Source organism: Meles meles, chromosome 20, assembly GCF_922984935.1.
Source record: "Meles meles chromosome 20, mMelMel3.1 paternal haplotype, whole genome shotgun sequence".
In the NCBI taxonomy this organism is placed as follows: Eukaryota; Metazoa; Chordata; class Mammalia; order Carnivora; family Mustelidae; genus Meles; species Meles meles.
This window is the reverse complement of record NC_060085.1, coordinates 7376187-7389404: the sequence shown is the minus strand read 5'-3', so window position 1 is coordinate 7389404 and position 13218 is coordinate 7376187. Positions and strand designations below refer to the sequence as shown.

Sequence of the window (13218 nt, the reverse complement as noted above, 5' to 3'; positions counted from 1 at the left end):
ATAAAGTTCTGTTGGAACAGAGCCGTGCCTTTTCACTTCTGTATTGTGTCTGGTTGCTTTTATGCTGTAATGACGGGGCTGAGTAGTTGCAACACACACCGTGTGGCTTACAAAATCCGAAAATGTTTGTTCTCTGGCTCTTGATAGAAACCGTTTGCCAACTCCTGGTCCACTCTTGTTTGGAGGGGGTAGGGAATGGAGTTAAAAGTTGGAAGTTTCGACTCTACCCTGTAGATTCTTCCAGACTTTCCTGTTCTCCAGTTCCACAGTGCTGCGGTTGTTAACTGATACTTTCAGTTTGGTCTTGCTCTTTTCTCAGAAACTAACTTTTCCCCTCTTTCTCTCTCCTCCCTGCTTCACCCTCTTAGGATGAAAAGAGACCCAGAAGTCAACCCAAAGATCTGTAAGTGGTTGAAATGCTTGTGCCTTTCTGCTGTGCTTTGTGAAATTTTCGTTACTGAAATTATTGTTCTAGAGATCTGTGACGATGTAGAGGTTTACAGGGAGCTGATGATACTCTTGGAATATTGGATCCTCTCAGGCAGGGTTGGATAAGAAATTACACTGGGCCTCTTCCTTACCCCTTACCCTCTGCCACTTGGGTAGCCGTCCCAGCCCTGCACAATCTCATGTGTCTCTTAGCTCCCAGCACTTCTCAAAAAAATCGGCCCAAATCGGGGTCACAGGGGACTTCTGGGGGCCTTCTCTTAGGTTTACTACAACTTATCAATGCTCCTTTTATAGCCACCATCAACCATCACAAGGGGCTTTCTTCATTGGATTGGAAGAAAGAATCTGTTGCCCAGATATATTCTAAATATTTTGCTTCTCAATAGGGAGGCATTAATTTTTTCTTTTTTTATTTTAAGATTTTATTTGAGAGGGAGAGAGAACACAAGTCGGAGGGAGGGCAGAGGGAGAAGCAGGCTCCCCGCTGAGCAGAGAGCCAGATACAGAGCTGGATCCCAAGACCCTGGGATTATGACCTGAGCCAAAGGCAGACACTTAACTGACTGAACCACCCAGGAGCCCCAAATTTGTTACTTTCAATATGAGTTGGCAATATGGTTATTCTGAGCAAATATTTGGCATATATTTCTTTACCTAATAGAGCTGCCAAACGGAGACCTGAAGAGAAAGAACCTGAAAGAGTAAAACCCCAAGTTTCTGAGGAAAAAGATGAGGATGAAAAGGTAAGCTCTTGTTTTTCAATCCTGCTGTGTTTCCTACATCCCAAAGTGATTTTTTTTTTTAAGATTTTATTTATTTATTTCACAGACAGAGATCACAAATAGGCGGGGAGGAAGCAGGCTCCCCGCTGAGCAGAGAGCCCAATGTGGGGCTCGATCCCAGCACCCTGGGATCATGACCTGAGCTGAAGGCAGAGACTTTAACCCACTGAGCCACCCAGGCGCCCCAGATTTTTTTTGTTTTTTTTTAAGATAACTTTGTATTATGAAGGTGTTCGTGCATACCCCCAAAGCACGCAGAATAGAGTAGAGTAGCGACCCCTTGCCTTCTCATCCATCTGCATCAGCTCTCAGCTCGGGTCTTGTGTTTCTGTCCATCCCTCCCCATTCTCCCAGCCACCCTCGCCCCTGGGTGATGCTGAACAAATCCCAGATGTGTTACTAAAATACTTACAGAAGAACTGCCTGTAAGAGGAAAGGACTCTCCTTAAATATCACCACAAGGCCACCATTAGCACAATGTCCAGGTCTAGTCTGTTCAAATTTCCCTGCCTATAAAAACAGTGGAGACTTGGGTGCCTGGGTGGCTCAGTGGTTAAAGCCTCTGCCTTCAGCTCAAGTCATGATCCCAGGGTCCTGGGATTGAGCCCCACATTGGGCTCTCTGCTCAGCAGGGAGCCTGCTTCCTCCTCTCTCTGCCTACTTGTGATCTCTCTCTCTCTCTGTCAAATAAATAAATAAAATCTTTAAAAACAAATAAACAAACAAACACTGGAGACTGAATCAGGACCCAAACAAGGTCTGTCTGGTGAATTTGGTTGACATTTGTCCTGTCTCATCCAGAGTTGTGCCCCTTCCTCCTGCAGTTTATGGAGAGAACTGGCTTGCCTGTAGGGTTTCTGGGTTTGGGTTTTTGTCGTTTGCACCCCCCACGTGTGTTAATAAGAATCTCTCTCCAGCCCTGTCTCCTACAGGCTGAGGAGTAGGTCTGGGGACTTAACCCAGAAGCAGGCCTTTTGTTTCCAGTGGACAGCCGAGGTGGTGCCAGGCGCTTCCTGTTGCATCACACCAGAAGGCACAGATGTCTGTTTATGGTTTTAAGAGTGATCACTGGGCCGAAGGGTTGTCGCCCGATCCATCCTTCATAAAGTCCCTCTCAGCGTTTCACGGAGGTTTTTAGCAGTTACTGCTTAAGTCTGTTTTATCACTGGGAGTTGCAGAGTGGTGATAGTCCAGTTTTCTCATTCCTTCATTTACCCCGAATCATTCTAGAAGTAGGTTTTCTCTTTCTCTGTGGTGGCCCGAGCAGACTCCTATAATATCATAGTCTGGGTGGTTTAAACAGCAGATGTTTATTTTCAAAGTTCTGGAGAACCAAAGTCCAAGGTCAAATGCCAACGGGGTTAGTTTCTGGTGAGGTCTTTCTTCCTGGCTTGCCCACGGCTGCCTTCTCACTGTGCCCTCACAGGCTTTTCCCTGTGCAAATGTGGAAGGAGAGTGGGAACCTGCTGTCTCTTAACGAGGACACAGTCCTGTTGGATTAGGACCCACCCTTGTGACCACCCTTACAACCTCGGTCACCTCACACCTCCTTAAAAGCCTCCTCCCAAATACGGCCACATTCTGGGTTAGGGCTTCAACGTGAAATTTGAGGGGGACTTAATTCATTCCATAGCATCCCTTATCAGTTGTTGACTTATGAGGTACTGCTTGTATAAGAAAGCTAAACATTTAAAGAATTTTTAAATTTTTATTTTTTAAAGATTTTGGGACAGCACAAGGTGGGGAGCCGGGAGGTGGGGGAAGGGGCAGGGCTCAATCCCAGGACCTGAGATCACAGCCCGAGCCAAAGGCAGACACTTAACTAACTGAACCACCCAGGCGCCCCTAAACTTAAGTGGTCTCTTGTTAGGCGCCTGGGTGGCTCAGTGGGTTAAGCGTCTGCCTTCGGCTCAGGTCATGATCCCAGGGTCCTGGGATCGAGCCCCGCATCGGGCTCCCTGCTCGGTGGGCAGCCTGCTTCCTCCTCCCCTGCTCCCTGTGCTTGTGTGCAGTTGCTTGCACGTGTGCACGCTCTCTCTGTGTCAAACAAATTTTTTTTTTTAAGATTTTAGAGATGTAAGATTTGACAGAGGGAGACACAGCAAGAGAGGGACCATAAGCAGGGGGAGTGGGAGAGGAAGGAGCAGGGAGCCCAATGCGGGGCTCAATCTGAGTACCCCGGGATCTTTGAGCCCCGAGTACCATCTGAGCTGAAGGCAGACACTCAACGACTGAGCCACCCAGGCACCCCTCAAATAAATTCTTCTAAAAAAAAAAGGCTTTCATTATGGAAATTTTGAATATAAGACTTTATACACGGCAGATGGCTGGGGCCTCACTGGTCCTTTGACTGCCTTCCTCTCTGCCTCTGACCAGGTTTTGTGATAAACATGTAAAATTCTGAAGCATTATTCAGATGGAAAATACTTTTTTGTATCCTTCACTTCTCTTTTGTTCTCTCCGTTTAGGAAGAGAAGAGACGCAAAACTACATCCAAAGAACCGTAAGAACTTATTTTTGTCTTGGTATAAGAACTTATTTTTTGTCTTAGTAAAAGCAGGTCGTATTAAAATTCTTGTTCTAGAAGGAAAGATAAAGAGGCTTTTAGTGAATTGCGAGAGCAGCCTTAGCTTAGCTTTGTGTCTGATTGGCTCTGTGAGCTCAGGACCCCGAACCCTGCCAGTCTGCCGAGGCAGCAGCCCTCTGGGTGGGAAGGGTGGGGAGGGGACCCAGCACCTTGCCCCGGGGCAGCAGCGTTGCTCCTGCCTTGGTGGATAAGGCGTAGCTTTGGTAGATTCTCACACGTTCTGAAAGGATTTTAAAAACCCAACCATCTTGTGCTTTATTCTCAGAATTGAGAAGAAAATGGCCCGAGCCAAAACAGTAGTGTCCTCCAAGGTAGGCCTGCAGCCAGGAGTCACACCGGTGCTCCGGCGGCGGCAGGGGGTTGCCCGGCGCCCGCCCTCTGAGCGCTGTTTGTGTCCCGGCCCCCAGACCAGCCCTCTGCGGTGTGTGCAGTGCGGACAGTACCTGGACGACGCCGATCTGAAGTACGAACAGCACCCTCCCGACGCGGTAAGTTCCGCCTCCGCCCCGCCGTCCTGGCCGGCCTCCGCCACTGCCTAACGGCCGGCTGTCTTGCAGGTGGACGAGCCACAGCTGCTGACCAGTGAGAAGCTCTCCATCTTCGATGCCAACGAGTCTGGCTTTGAGAGCTACGAGGCTCTACCGCAGCACAAACTGACCTGCTTCAGGTAACCGACCCGCTTCCGCTGCGTAGTAAAACAGCGCTTCCCTGGATGCCGAACTTCTTTAAATCTTTTTTTTTTTTTTTAAGGTTTTATTTGTTTATTTGACAGAGAGAGATCACAAGTAGCAGAGAGGCAGGCAGAGAGAGAGGGAAACAGGCTCCCCACTGAGCAGAGAGCCCGATGTGGGACTTGATCCCAGGACCCTGAGATCATGACCTGAGCTGAAGGCAGCGGCTTAACCCACTGAGCCACCCAGGTGCCCCCGATGCCGAACTTCTTAAGGCCCCAGTGAAGTTGTCTGATTTTGTGTTTTTCCCCTCTTCCCCCATCCTAGTGAAGTTCTTCAACACCTAACCGGTAACATTTCCGAAGTTGCTAACACTTCGTGGGTAAGAGCCACAAAGATGGCAGGAGAGTGTAGGGCTGCTGTGTGGCTGGTCAAGACTATACGTGTTTAAGCTTCGGGCTGTACCTGTCCTGAAGCTCATTCAGATGTGGGCCAGCCCTGTGCTGGCTACTGATCTCGGTGTTGGGGATGGAGCTGCGCAGCTCCCTGCTTTCGTGGGGGCAGAAACAACGTCCTCCCTGTCAGGCAGTGGCAGCTACGGCAGATGGGAAAGGCACCGCGAGCAGAGGGGGTGGGAGAAAAGAACGTGTCTGGAATGGCGGGTGCGTGACTTGAGCAGCGCCCTTAGTGAGCTGGAGAACGAGCCGAGGGGATGACCGGGAAAGACCCCCCCCCCCCCCCCGCCCCTGCACACGGAGGGCACAGCGGGCGTGACTCGGAGGTGGACTCCTGTTAGCGGTGGCTGAGGCTGCTGTGGGGGGGGTTGAGGGAGCCGGGGGTCAGGGAGGGGGCTAGATCCTGCAGGGCTTTGCAGGTTGTGGCAGTGACCCCCAAGTTTTCTGCGTGAGGGTGTTGGCATCTGGACTGCGCCTTTGGCAAGGTTCAGACAAACCTCTGAGGACGCGGAGTCTCCGTGTTCAGCGGCCTGTGTTCCATTCGGCCCCTTCTTGCTGCGGCTACTCTGAGGCTGTCCTTTGTTTGAGGGAAATGGCTAGACTCCAGGACTAGCCCAGAATTTCTTTCCGGCCGTGGCAGGTGCTTTTCCCCTTCCTGCGGGGTGGGGGATGGCCTCCATCACACCTGTTGCGAGCCTCAGGTGGGCATCACTTCCATGACGCCTGTGAGCCCGAGCCAGTTAGGGGTTCTCTTGCCCTCAGACAGGATCCCCAGTATGTTTCTTCTGCAGCACATTCCTTGCTTCCTGTGGTTGGTGGTCGGCTGTAGCTTGCTCTCCAACACGATCAGGATCCTGATCTGTGTCAGGATACTGTCCGTCTACCTGTGGTCTCAAGGCCTGGCCCTCGCCTCCGCCAGTGAAGCGTGCTGTGTTGATACCGCCGACGTTCGTGCCCTTGTGTGTCCCTGTTGCGTCTCCCCGGACCGGGGCTCAGGGAGCCAGGGCTGCTGTAGTCAGGAGTGTCAGAGCTTGGGGGCTTTTGGCTGCCCCCTGGAGAGGTCTGCTGCAGACTCCGTCCTGCAGGGCGGGGAGGAGGCACTAAAGACATACTTCCCAGGGGTGATGTGCTCTTTAGCCTCGGGCCATTGCAGCCAGACTGCCTGGGGTCTTTAGGGACTCTGGTGACGTTTGCTACTTGGGCTGAAAGTAGCAAGCGGAAGCAAGTCCAGGGCAGGGTCCATACTATGAATTAGTGGGTCCTGTCCCTGCCTGGAACCGAGAACTTCTCCCTGATATCACCTCTATCAAGAGAATCCATGGGGCTGCCGGAATGGCTCAGTCGGTTAAGTGGCTGCCTTCAGTTCAGGTCGTGATCCCAAAGTCCTGGGATCGAGCCCCACATCGCGCTCCTGATTTGATGGAGAGCCTGCTTCTCTGCCTGCCGCTCCCCCCGCTTTTGCTCTGTCTCTCTCACTCTCACTCTATCTCAAATAAGATTTTTTATTTAAAAAAAAAAGAAGAAGAAGACTCATGGAAAGCTTGTTTGCCTGGGCACTATTTTCTCCTTCTGTAGGTCCATGGTGTCCTGCGCTCCCTTGATATGTGTCCAAGCATCCCACTGGGCTTTAAGTCCAGAGGGCAGAGCTATGACTCATGTCTGTCTGTCTGTCTGTCATGCCTGCCATGTAGTAAGGGAGTTCAGCTCAAAGCGTTCATGTTTTCATTTCTTAAGTTCTGTGAGATTTCACAATGAGGGTTTCTGGGCTCCAAGGGCCTAGGCTCCGGGATCGTGGTGGAGGGTGGTGCTCCCCAGAGCTGCAGATGGCGTGTGGCTGCCTGGGCCTTTGAGGACCAAGATGGTACCTCTGGGGCAGAAAGTAGTCTCTGAGGCCGGCATGAGCAGAAAGACCTCCCCCACCCCCACACACCCTGATTTCATGTTCTTCTGAAGTTTGACATTTGGGTGACAGGACTGTGTGTGCTTTCAAGCTCGAGATTTAACCCCCTGAGTGAGCCGAAGTCTGTCCTTTCCATATCTTCATACGACTTTTATGCTGTTATGTAGTATGCTGTATTTTGCCCTTCTTTTTGGAGGTGAAACTCCTGTAGCACTGACCATGTATAAATACCGTGCATAGGTAAATGCAGACAAACGGGGGGAGTTGCCAGGGCAGGGAGGGAATAGGACGTAGTGTCTGCTTACCGGAGATGAGCCTCTCTCTGGGGCGGTGAAGACGTTTTGGAGCTAGATGGAGGCAAGGGTTGCACGACCCTGAGTGGAACAGGTCCGAGAAGCCAGTGTTTCTCCGTAGCAATATGCCGAGGAAAGACGGAGTTACCCTTCCCCTACGAGGTGTCCTGTCCTCCCGCTGTGAGACCCCCCGATCTGGTGTCACCGCTGTAGATACCGAGGCCTGCAGGCACCAAGGTCCTCTTGATGCACAGTGGGAGAGGCAGGTAGAACAGTTGGGGTGAAGACACTTGGCGATCTAGTGTTCTGGCAACCGGAAAGGTAGGAGCCTAGGACTCGTGCCTGGCCCCATCACCTCGGGTCTGCACGGATCTCTGTACGGCCACCTGCCTTCACCTGGTAACGGCTCTCTGTTGCCTGTCTAGCGTGTACTGCAAGCGCGGTCACCTGTGCCCGATCGACACCGGCCTCATCGAGAAGAACATTGAACTCTTTTTCTCCGGTTATGCGAAGCCAATATATGATGATGACCCATCTCTGGAAGGTAAGTGGAACGCTCCGGGTTCTGTGTGGGACTGCGATCTGAAAAACAAAGCTCGCCTCCAAAGCAGTACTCAGCTGGCGCTCTGCCCTCTTCAAGCTGGGACCTGGGACCGTGCTGCGGACCGCTGTCAGCACAGCCCGCTGGCCCTGCCAACTCCCTGCTTCGGCTGTCAAGAGCAGTCAGCTCAGGGGCGCTCGGTGCCACTGGCTCTCCTGGGGTTTGATGGGAGTCCTGGCTTTTAGTTCATTTTCAGGAAACTTTTTTTTCTCTTAGGTGGTGTTAATGGCAAAAATCTTGGCCCCATAAACGAATGGTGGATCACTGGCTTTGACGGTGGCGAAAAGGCGCTCATCGGCTTCAGCACTTGTAAGTATGTGGCTGCTTGGGGACTGTAACGGGATCTGAAAGGGCCTTCGTTCCTGCCCTCCCTGGGGCTCGCTTGGGCCCTAGTGGGATGCCTCAGGCTCACGGGAACGGCAGCTGACTGACTTGTGACTATGTGGGAACAAGGTCGGGTTCCAACAGAATGACTTTTCCAGCTGGCTCTGGAACTGACCCTCCAGTTAGCTGAAAGAACAGGTCCTATCCCTTTAGCTCAAAGCCAGACTGAATTCCAAAACCAAAGATGAGCCGAAATAAGGCCACTTGGCCAGTCTCCTATTCTCTAGATGTCTTTAAGATTTTCTTTAAGGAATCTCTACCCCGAAGGTGGGGTTTGAATTCATAGCCCTGAGATGGAGTTGTGTGCTCTCCCGAGTGAGCCAGCCGGGCGCCCCCATTCCCTGGCTGTCTCAGACCACTTCTGAATGAGTTGACTCTGAATGTACTTCGCATTTTGTTGACTTTTGCATAGGGAACGACTTAGACTGCTCCAGAGTCTTCACAGACTTACCCCTGCTCTTTGGCTGTCATAGTCGCCATTAGGTTCAAACCACTTTTTTTTTTTTTTTTTTAAGATTTTATTTATTTGACAGAGATCACAAGTAGGCAGAGAGAGAGAGAGGAAGGGAAGCAGGCTCCCTGCTGAGCAGAGAGCCCAATGCGGGGCTTGATCCCAGGACCCTGAGATCATGACCTGAGCCGAAGACAGAGGCTTTAACCCACTGAGCCACACAGGCGCCCCTCAACCACTTTTTAAAATTTCTGCTTACTGCAGCTTTTGCCGAGTACATTCTGATGGACCCGAACCCCGAGTACGCGCCGCTGTTCAGCGTGATGCAGGAGAAGATCTACATAAGTAAGATTGTGGTCGAATTCTTGCAGGGCAACCCGGACTCCACCTATGAAGACTTGATCAACAAGATTGAGGTGAGAGGCGCAGGGTCTTCGTGAGCTGGGCCATGTGCCTGTTTACAGGCCACGTGGCGTTTGCTCGAAAACTCACATCTAAGATGAGAAACTGTCTTTCGGTTTCATTAGAACAGTTTCGCTTAAGCCTAAGAGAAACTTCTGATGTTTTTCTTAAAGACCACGGTTCCTCCTTCTGTGCTCAACCTGAATCGATTCACAGAGGACTCGCTCCTGCGACACGCCCAGTTTGTGGTAGAACAAGTAGAGAGTTACGATGAGGCCGGGGACAGTGACGAGCAGCCTATCTTTCTGACCCCTTGCATGAGAGACCTGATCAAGTTGGCTGGGGTCACCCTTGGGAAAAGGTAAGGAAGCCGCAGGAATAAAACGGAAGACACGAGACCAGCGAAGGTACAGTGTCCTGGGCACTTCTCCCCAGCCCCTAACACGATGGAAACCTCTGTCCCAGGCGAGCTGAAAGACGTCGGACCATTGGGCATTCTGCCAAAGAGAAGGACAAAGGTCCCACTAAAGCCACCACGACCAAGCTGGTCTACCAGATCTTCGACACTTTCTTCGCAGAGCAGATCGAAAAGGATGACAAAGAGGACAAGGAGAATGCCTTCAAGCGCCGGCGGTGTGGCGTCTGTGAGGTAATCTCACGTGGGCTGGGCTGCCTGAGTAATGGGGAGCTTGAGACTCTCCCTGCTCGGACGTCACCCCTAAGCCAGAGTCAGTTATCTGGGGGGGATTCCATGCCCCACGGGACAAACACATTTCCACAGCTGTGGAAAGAGGGGTGCTTGGGCACTTTGCTGTTAACGCCACTGTCACCGAAGAGGCTGGCCTCCCGGTGGCATTGTCCTATCTGGGTCGCACTGAGTGCAGAGGAAGGGATTACCCCGCACTGAGGCGCTGCCGATTCTGACGGGGAGGACCCCCACCCCCACCCCGGGAGCCTTCCTTGTCTCCTAGTGTAACTTTCCCAGGGAAGTGGGGACTCCATCCAAAGTAGACTTGAGGCCTTTTAAGAGCCCTCTCTTGTGCGAATTCTCACATCTGCTTCACTCAGGAGTGGAGGGTTAATCTCTCGGGTCGCTCGGAGAGGCGGTGTTTTGGTGTCCACTGCGGGCATCCCTTGTGTTCCTGTCCGCAGATGCTGCATTTGGGGAGAGGGTTGTGTGTATTTTTGATTTGAGGGGGTTGTTCTCTTCTTACCAATCGAAGTTCTGTGACAACCCTGCATTGAGCAGGTCTGTTGGTGCCATTCTCTGGATAGCGTTTGCTCCCTGGGTTTGTCACAGTTTGGTAACTCCCGCAGTGTCTCACACTCACTCATCATATGTGTGGTGACCTGTGACCAGTGATTGTAATTTGCTGAAAGCTCAGACGATAGTTAGCATATATTTAGCAGTAAAGAATTTTTTTAAAATATACTTTGTTTTTATATATATATTTTTTAAGACCTAAAGCTAGTTAATAACACATTTACAAGACTACACCATAGCATAAACATAACTCCCGTCTGCACTGGGAAACCAGAAACTTCATTTGGCTCGTGTTACCGTGGTAGCCTGGCGTTGAGGTCCACCTGTATTTGACTTATTTTGGACAAAAACTCAAATGCGAAACGCCACAGCTGCCTTTAGAACCTGTGTTCACGCTGTCTGCTGGACTGCGTTTTCCTTTTGGTTTCACAGGATTTCACACGTTCTTACCTTTCTTTCAGTTTACTTTTTCATCTAGCACGCGTATGCGCAGTGTTCAAAGCGTCTTAAATACACACAGCTGGTGTTTGCACCTGTTCCGCGTTGATGCGGTTCAATCTAGTTGACTCACTTGGATTATTAAATGGCATTTCGTTACATGAATATCCCAGCATCATCCCTGTTACAACGCTGTGGCGGTGTCCTCGAGTGAGGTTTCTTGTGACCGTCTCTGTAGAAGCAGAATTGCTGGGGGGTGGGTTATGTTTCGCTTCGGTCTGGGAAACTCCAGAGTGGTGGTGCCGGCTTACCCTTTGAGCATTGCTTTCTCCGCACTTGTCCCAACACATGTCCTGCTTTTAACTTTGCTCGCCTGGAGGGTATGAACGGGGTCTTGCTCTGGACTTCCTTCTCATACTTAACCTAATGAGGCTAAATACAATTTCTTAAAATTGTAATTCACCAAAAAAAAAAAAAAAAAAAAAAAAAAAGGTTGCCAATAGCTACTAATGGCCATTTCATTCACTTCTTAAAACTTTTTAGGTTTGTCAGCAGCCCGAATGTGGACAGTGTAAAGCCTGTAAAGATATGGTTAAGTTTGGTGGTAGCGGACGGAGCAAACAGGCTTGCCAAGAGAGGAGGTAGGTTTGGCCGACGCTGCTCTTGTGGCAGAGGAGAATGCCAGTCGACGGCGAGTGAGCTTGGCCCAGAACAGGTGGGCCAGGGTATCCGGAGCAGAGGCAGCTTTCCCGTACCTCGCGTTGTCACCAGGCCTGTCCCCTTTATCTGACTACAAAAGCCCCAGTAGGTTGCACTTATAAAGGAGATTTGCTTATGACGAGTGACTTTACAGGTGCCCCAACATGGCCATGAAGGAGGCAGATGATGATGAAGAGGTCGATGACAATATTCCAGAGATGCCATCACCCAAAAAAATGCATCAGGGGAAGAAAAAGAAACAAAACAAGAACCGGATCTCTTGGGTTGGAGACGCTGTCAAGGTAATCGTGGAGGCGAGGGTCTGGTTGTCGCAGCCCTGGAGCAGAGAAACTGCTCCTTTGCCCCCGAGACGAGCGGGGCCAGTGGGAGAGGCCAGGGCCCTTGGCCATGCACCAGAAATGGTCTTTTGGGGTTTTTTCGTTTTTGCTTGCTTGTGTGCCCCAAACTCCATTTTCCTAACATTTCAAAGTGGGCATTTGACACTGTCCTGGGGTGTCAGGCTGGTTCTCCATCAAAGCTTGTTTCAAAGAGAGCAGCGCTGTCCCCTCTGGCCTGGGTGTGGGTGTTTTGGCGACACTAGCAGATTGCCTCCCTGTCGTTCTGTGATTGTCTAAGGCACAACTTTTACCAAAGCTGGAGAGTTCCCTTTCCTTTAGCTTTGCTTCCTTGATGTCTGTAAGCCAAAGATCTGGGACGTGGCGTGAGGCCTTCCCCTGCCAGACGCTGCTGTAAGCGTGGGTGCAGCTAAGCCTCTGTCCTGTGTGCTGATCCTCCCTCCAGGATAGGAAAGGGGCACGTACTGTCCAGTGGGCAGAGAGCTGGAGGGAGGTTGGGGCCTTGGAGGCTTCCTGAGGAGGCAGCATCTGAGCGGAGACCCTGAGGGTTGGCAAGGAACCAGCCTCACGAAGATGTGGGGGAGAGGCAGGGCAGGGGCCTTGAGTTGGAAACTAGCTTTCCTGGTGGGAGAAGTAGGTCCTTGTGGCTGGCAGGAGTTGGGGACAGGGTGTGGCCTTAGGACCTTGGCACAAGGAGCTGGGACGGGTGCCGTTTCAAGTCAAATGCTGGTATCTGCTTTGCTGCCGGCACCGAAGGGCAGGGCTGATGAGGGAACGAGTGCTCTTCGTGCAGACTTCCAGCGAAGGGAGGCAGATGTTTTCTGTAGTAACTGGGTCGGTAGAGCCTCATGACTTAACAAAATTGTTAGGAATTAGGCTTTTATGCAAAGCAGTAGGAACTGGTAGGCCAAGCTGAGACTGGACCTTCAGACCCATCCTCACCTGAAATGAAGCTCTCGTTTTCAGACTGATGGGAAGAAGAGTTACTTTAAGAAGGTGTGCATCGACTCAGAAACCCTGGAAGTGGGGGACTGTGTCTCTGTCATTCCAGATGACTCCTCAAAACCGCTGTATTTGGCAAGGTTGGTGTCTTTTCCTTTGCTCGACTTCAGCGCTCGTTCTTAGACCACTAGCCGATGGTCACAGTCGGAGAGCGGCGGCGGCTCTCTGCCAGGCTGACTGCAGAAACAAAACACAAGTTGCCCTAAGTGGATTCTGTCCGGATTTGCCGGTCAAGTGCGTGCCTTTCTTCGGGCTCCAGGGTCACTGCGCTGTGGGAGGACAGCAGCAACGGGCAGATGTTCCATGCCCACTGGTTCTGTGCCGGGACAGACACGGTCCTCGGAGCCACATCGGACCCCTTGGAGCTGTTCCTGGTGGACGAATGTGAGGACATGCAGCTTTCGTACATCCACAGCAAGGTGAAGGTCGTCTATAAAGCTCCGTCAGAGAACTGGGCCTTGGAGGTGAGTGCCTAGCGCCCCT

The 13218-nt window shown here is 51.4% G+C and overlaps 1 protein-coding gene across 3 annotated transcripts in view; it reads left to right on the top strand.

The window, feature by feature from the left end:
- The window catches only part of DNMT1 (DNA methyltransferase 1), a 44681-nt gene that overhangs the window by 19847 nt on the left and 11616 nt on the right, over positions 1-13218 (top strand). For all 3 annotated transcript variants that reach the window (XM_045990803.1, XM_045990804.1, XM_045990805.1), the window contains 15 exons: positions 369-403; positions 1112-1193; positions 3701-3735; positions 4085-4130; positions 4227-4307; positions 4377-4486; positions 7564-7682; positions 7956-8048; positions 8839-8990; positions 9150-9337; positions 9442-9625; positions 11222-11319; positions 11532-11679; positions 12700-12815; positions 12995-13199. In XM_045990803.1, the coding sequence (XP_045846759.1) occupies positions 369-403; positions 1112-1193; positions 3701-3735; positions 4085-4130; positions 4227-4307; positions 4377-4486; positions 7564-7682; positions 7956-8048; positions 8839-8990; positions 9150-9337; positions 9442-9625; positions 11222-11319; positions 11532-11679; positions 12700-12815; positions 12995-13199 (1692 nt within the window). The remainder of the gene's footprint in view (positions 1-368; positions 404-1111; positions 1194-3700; positions 3736-4084; positions 4131-4226; positions 4308-4376; positions 4487-7563; positions 7683-7955; positions 8049-8838; positions 8991-9149; positions 9338-9441; positions 9626-11221; positions 11320-11531; positions 11680-12699; positions 12816-12994; positions 13200-13218) is intronic.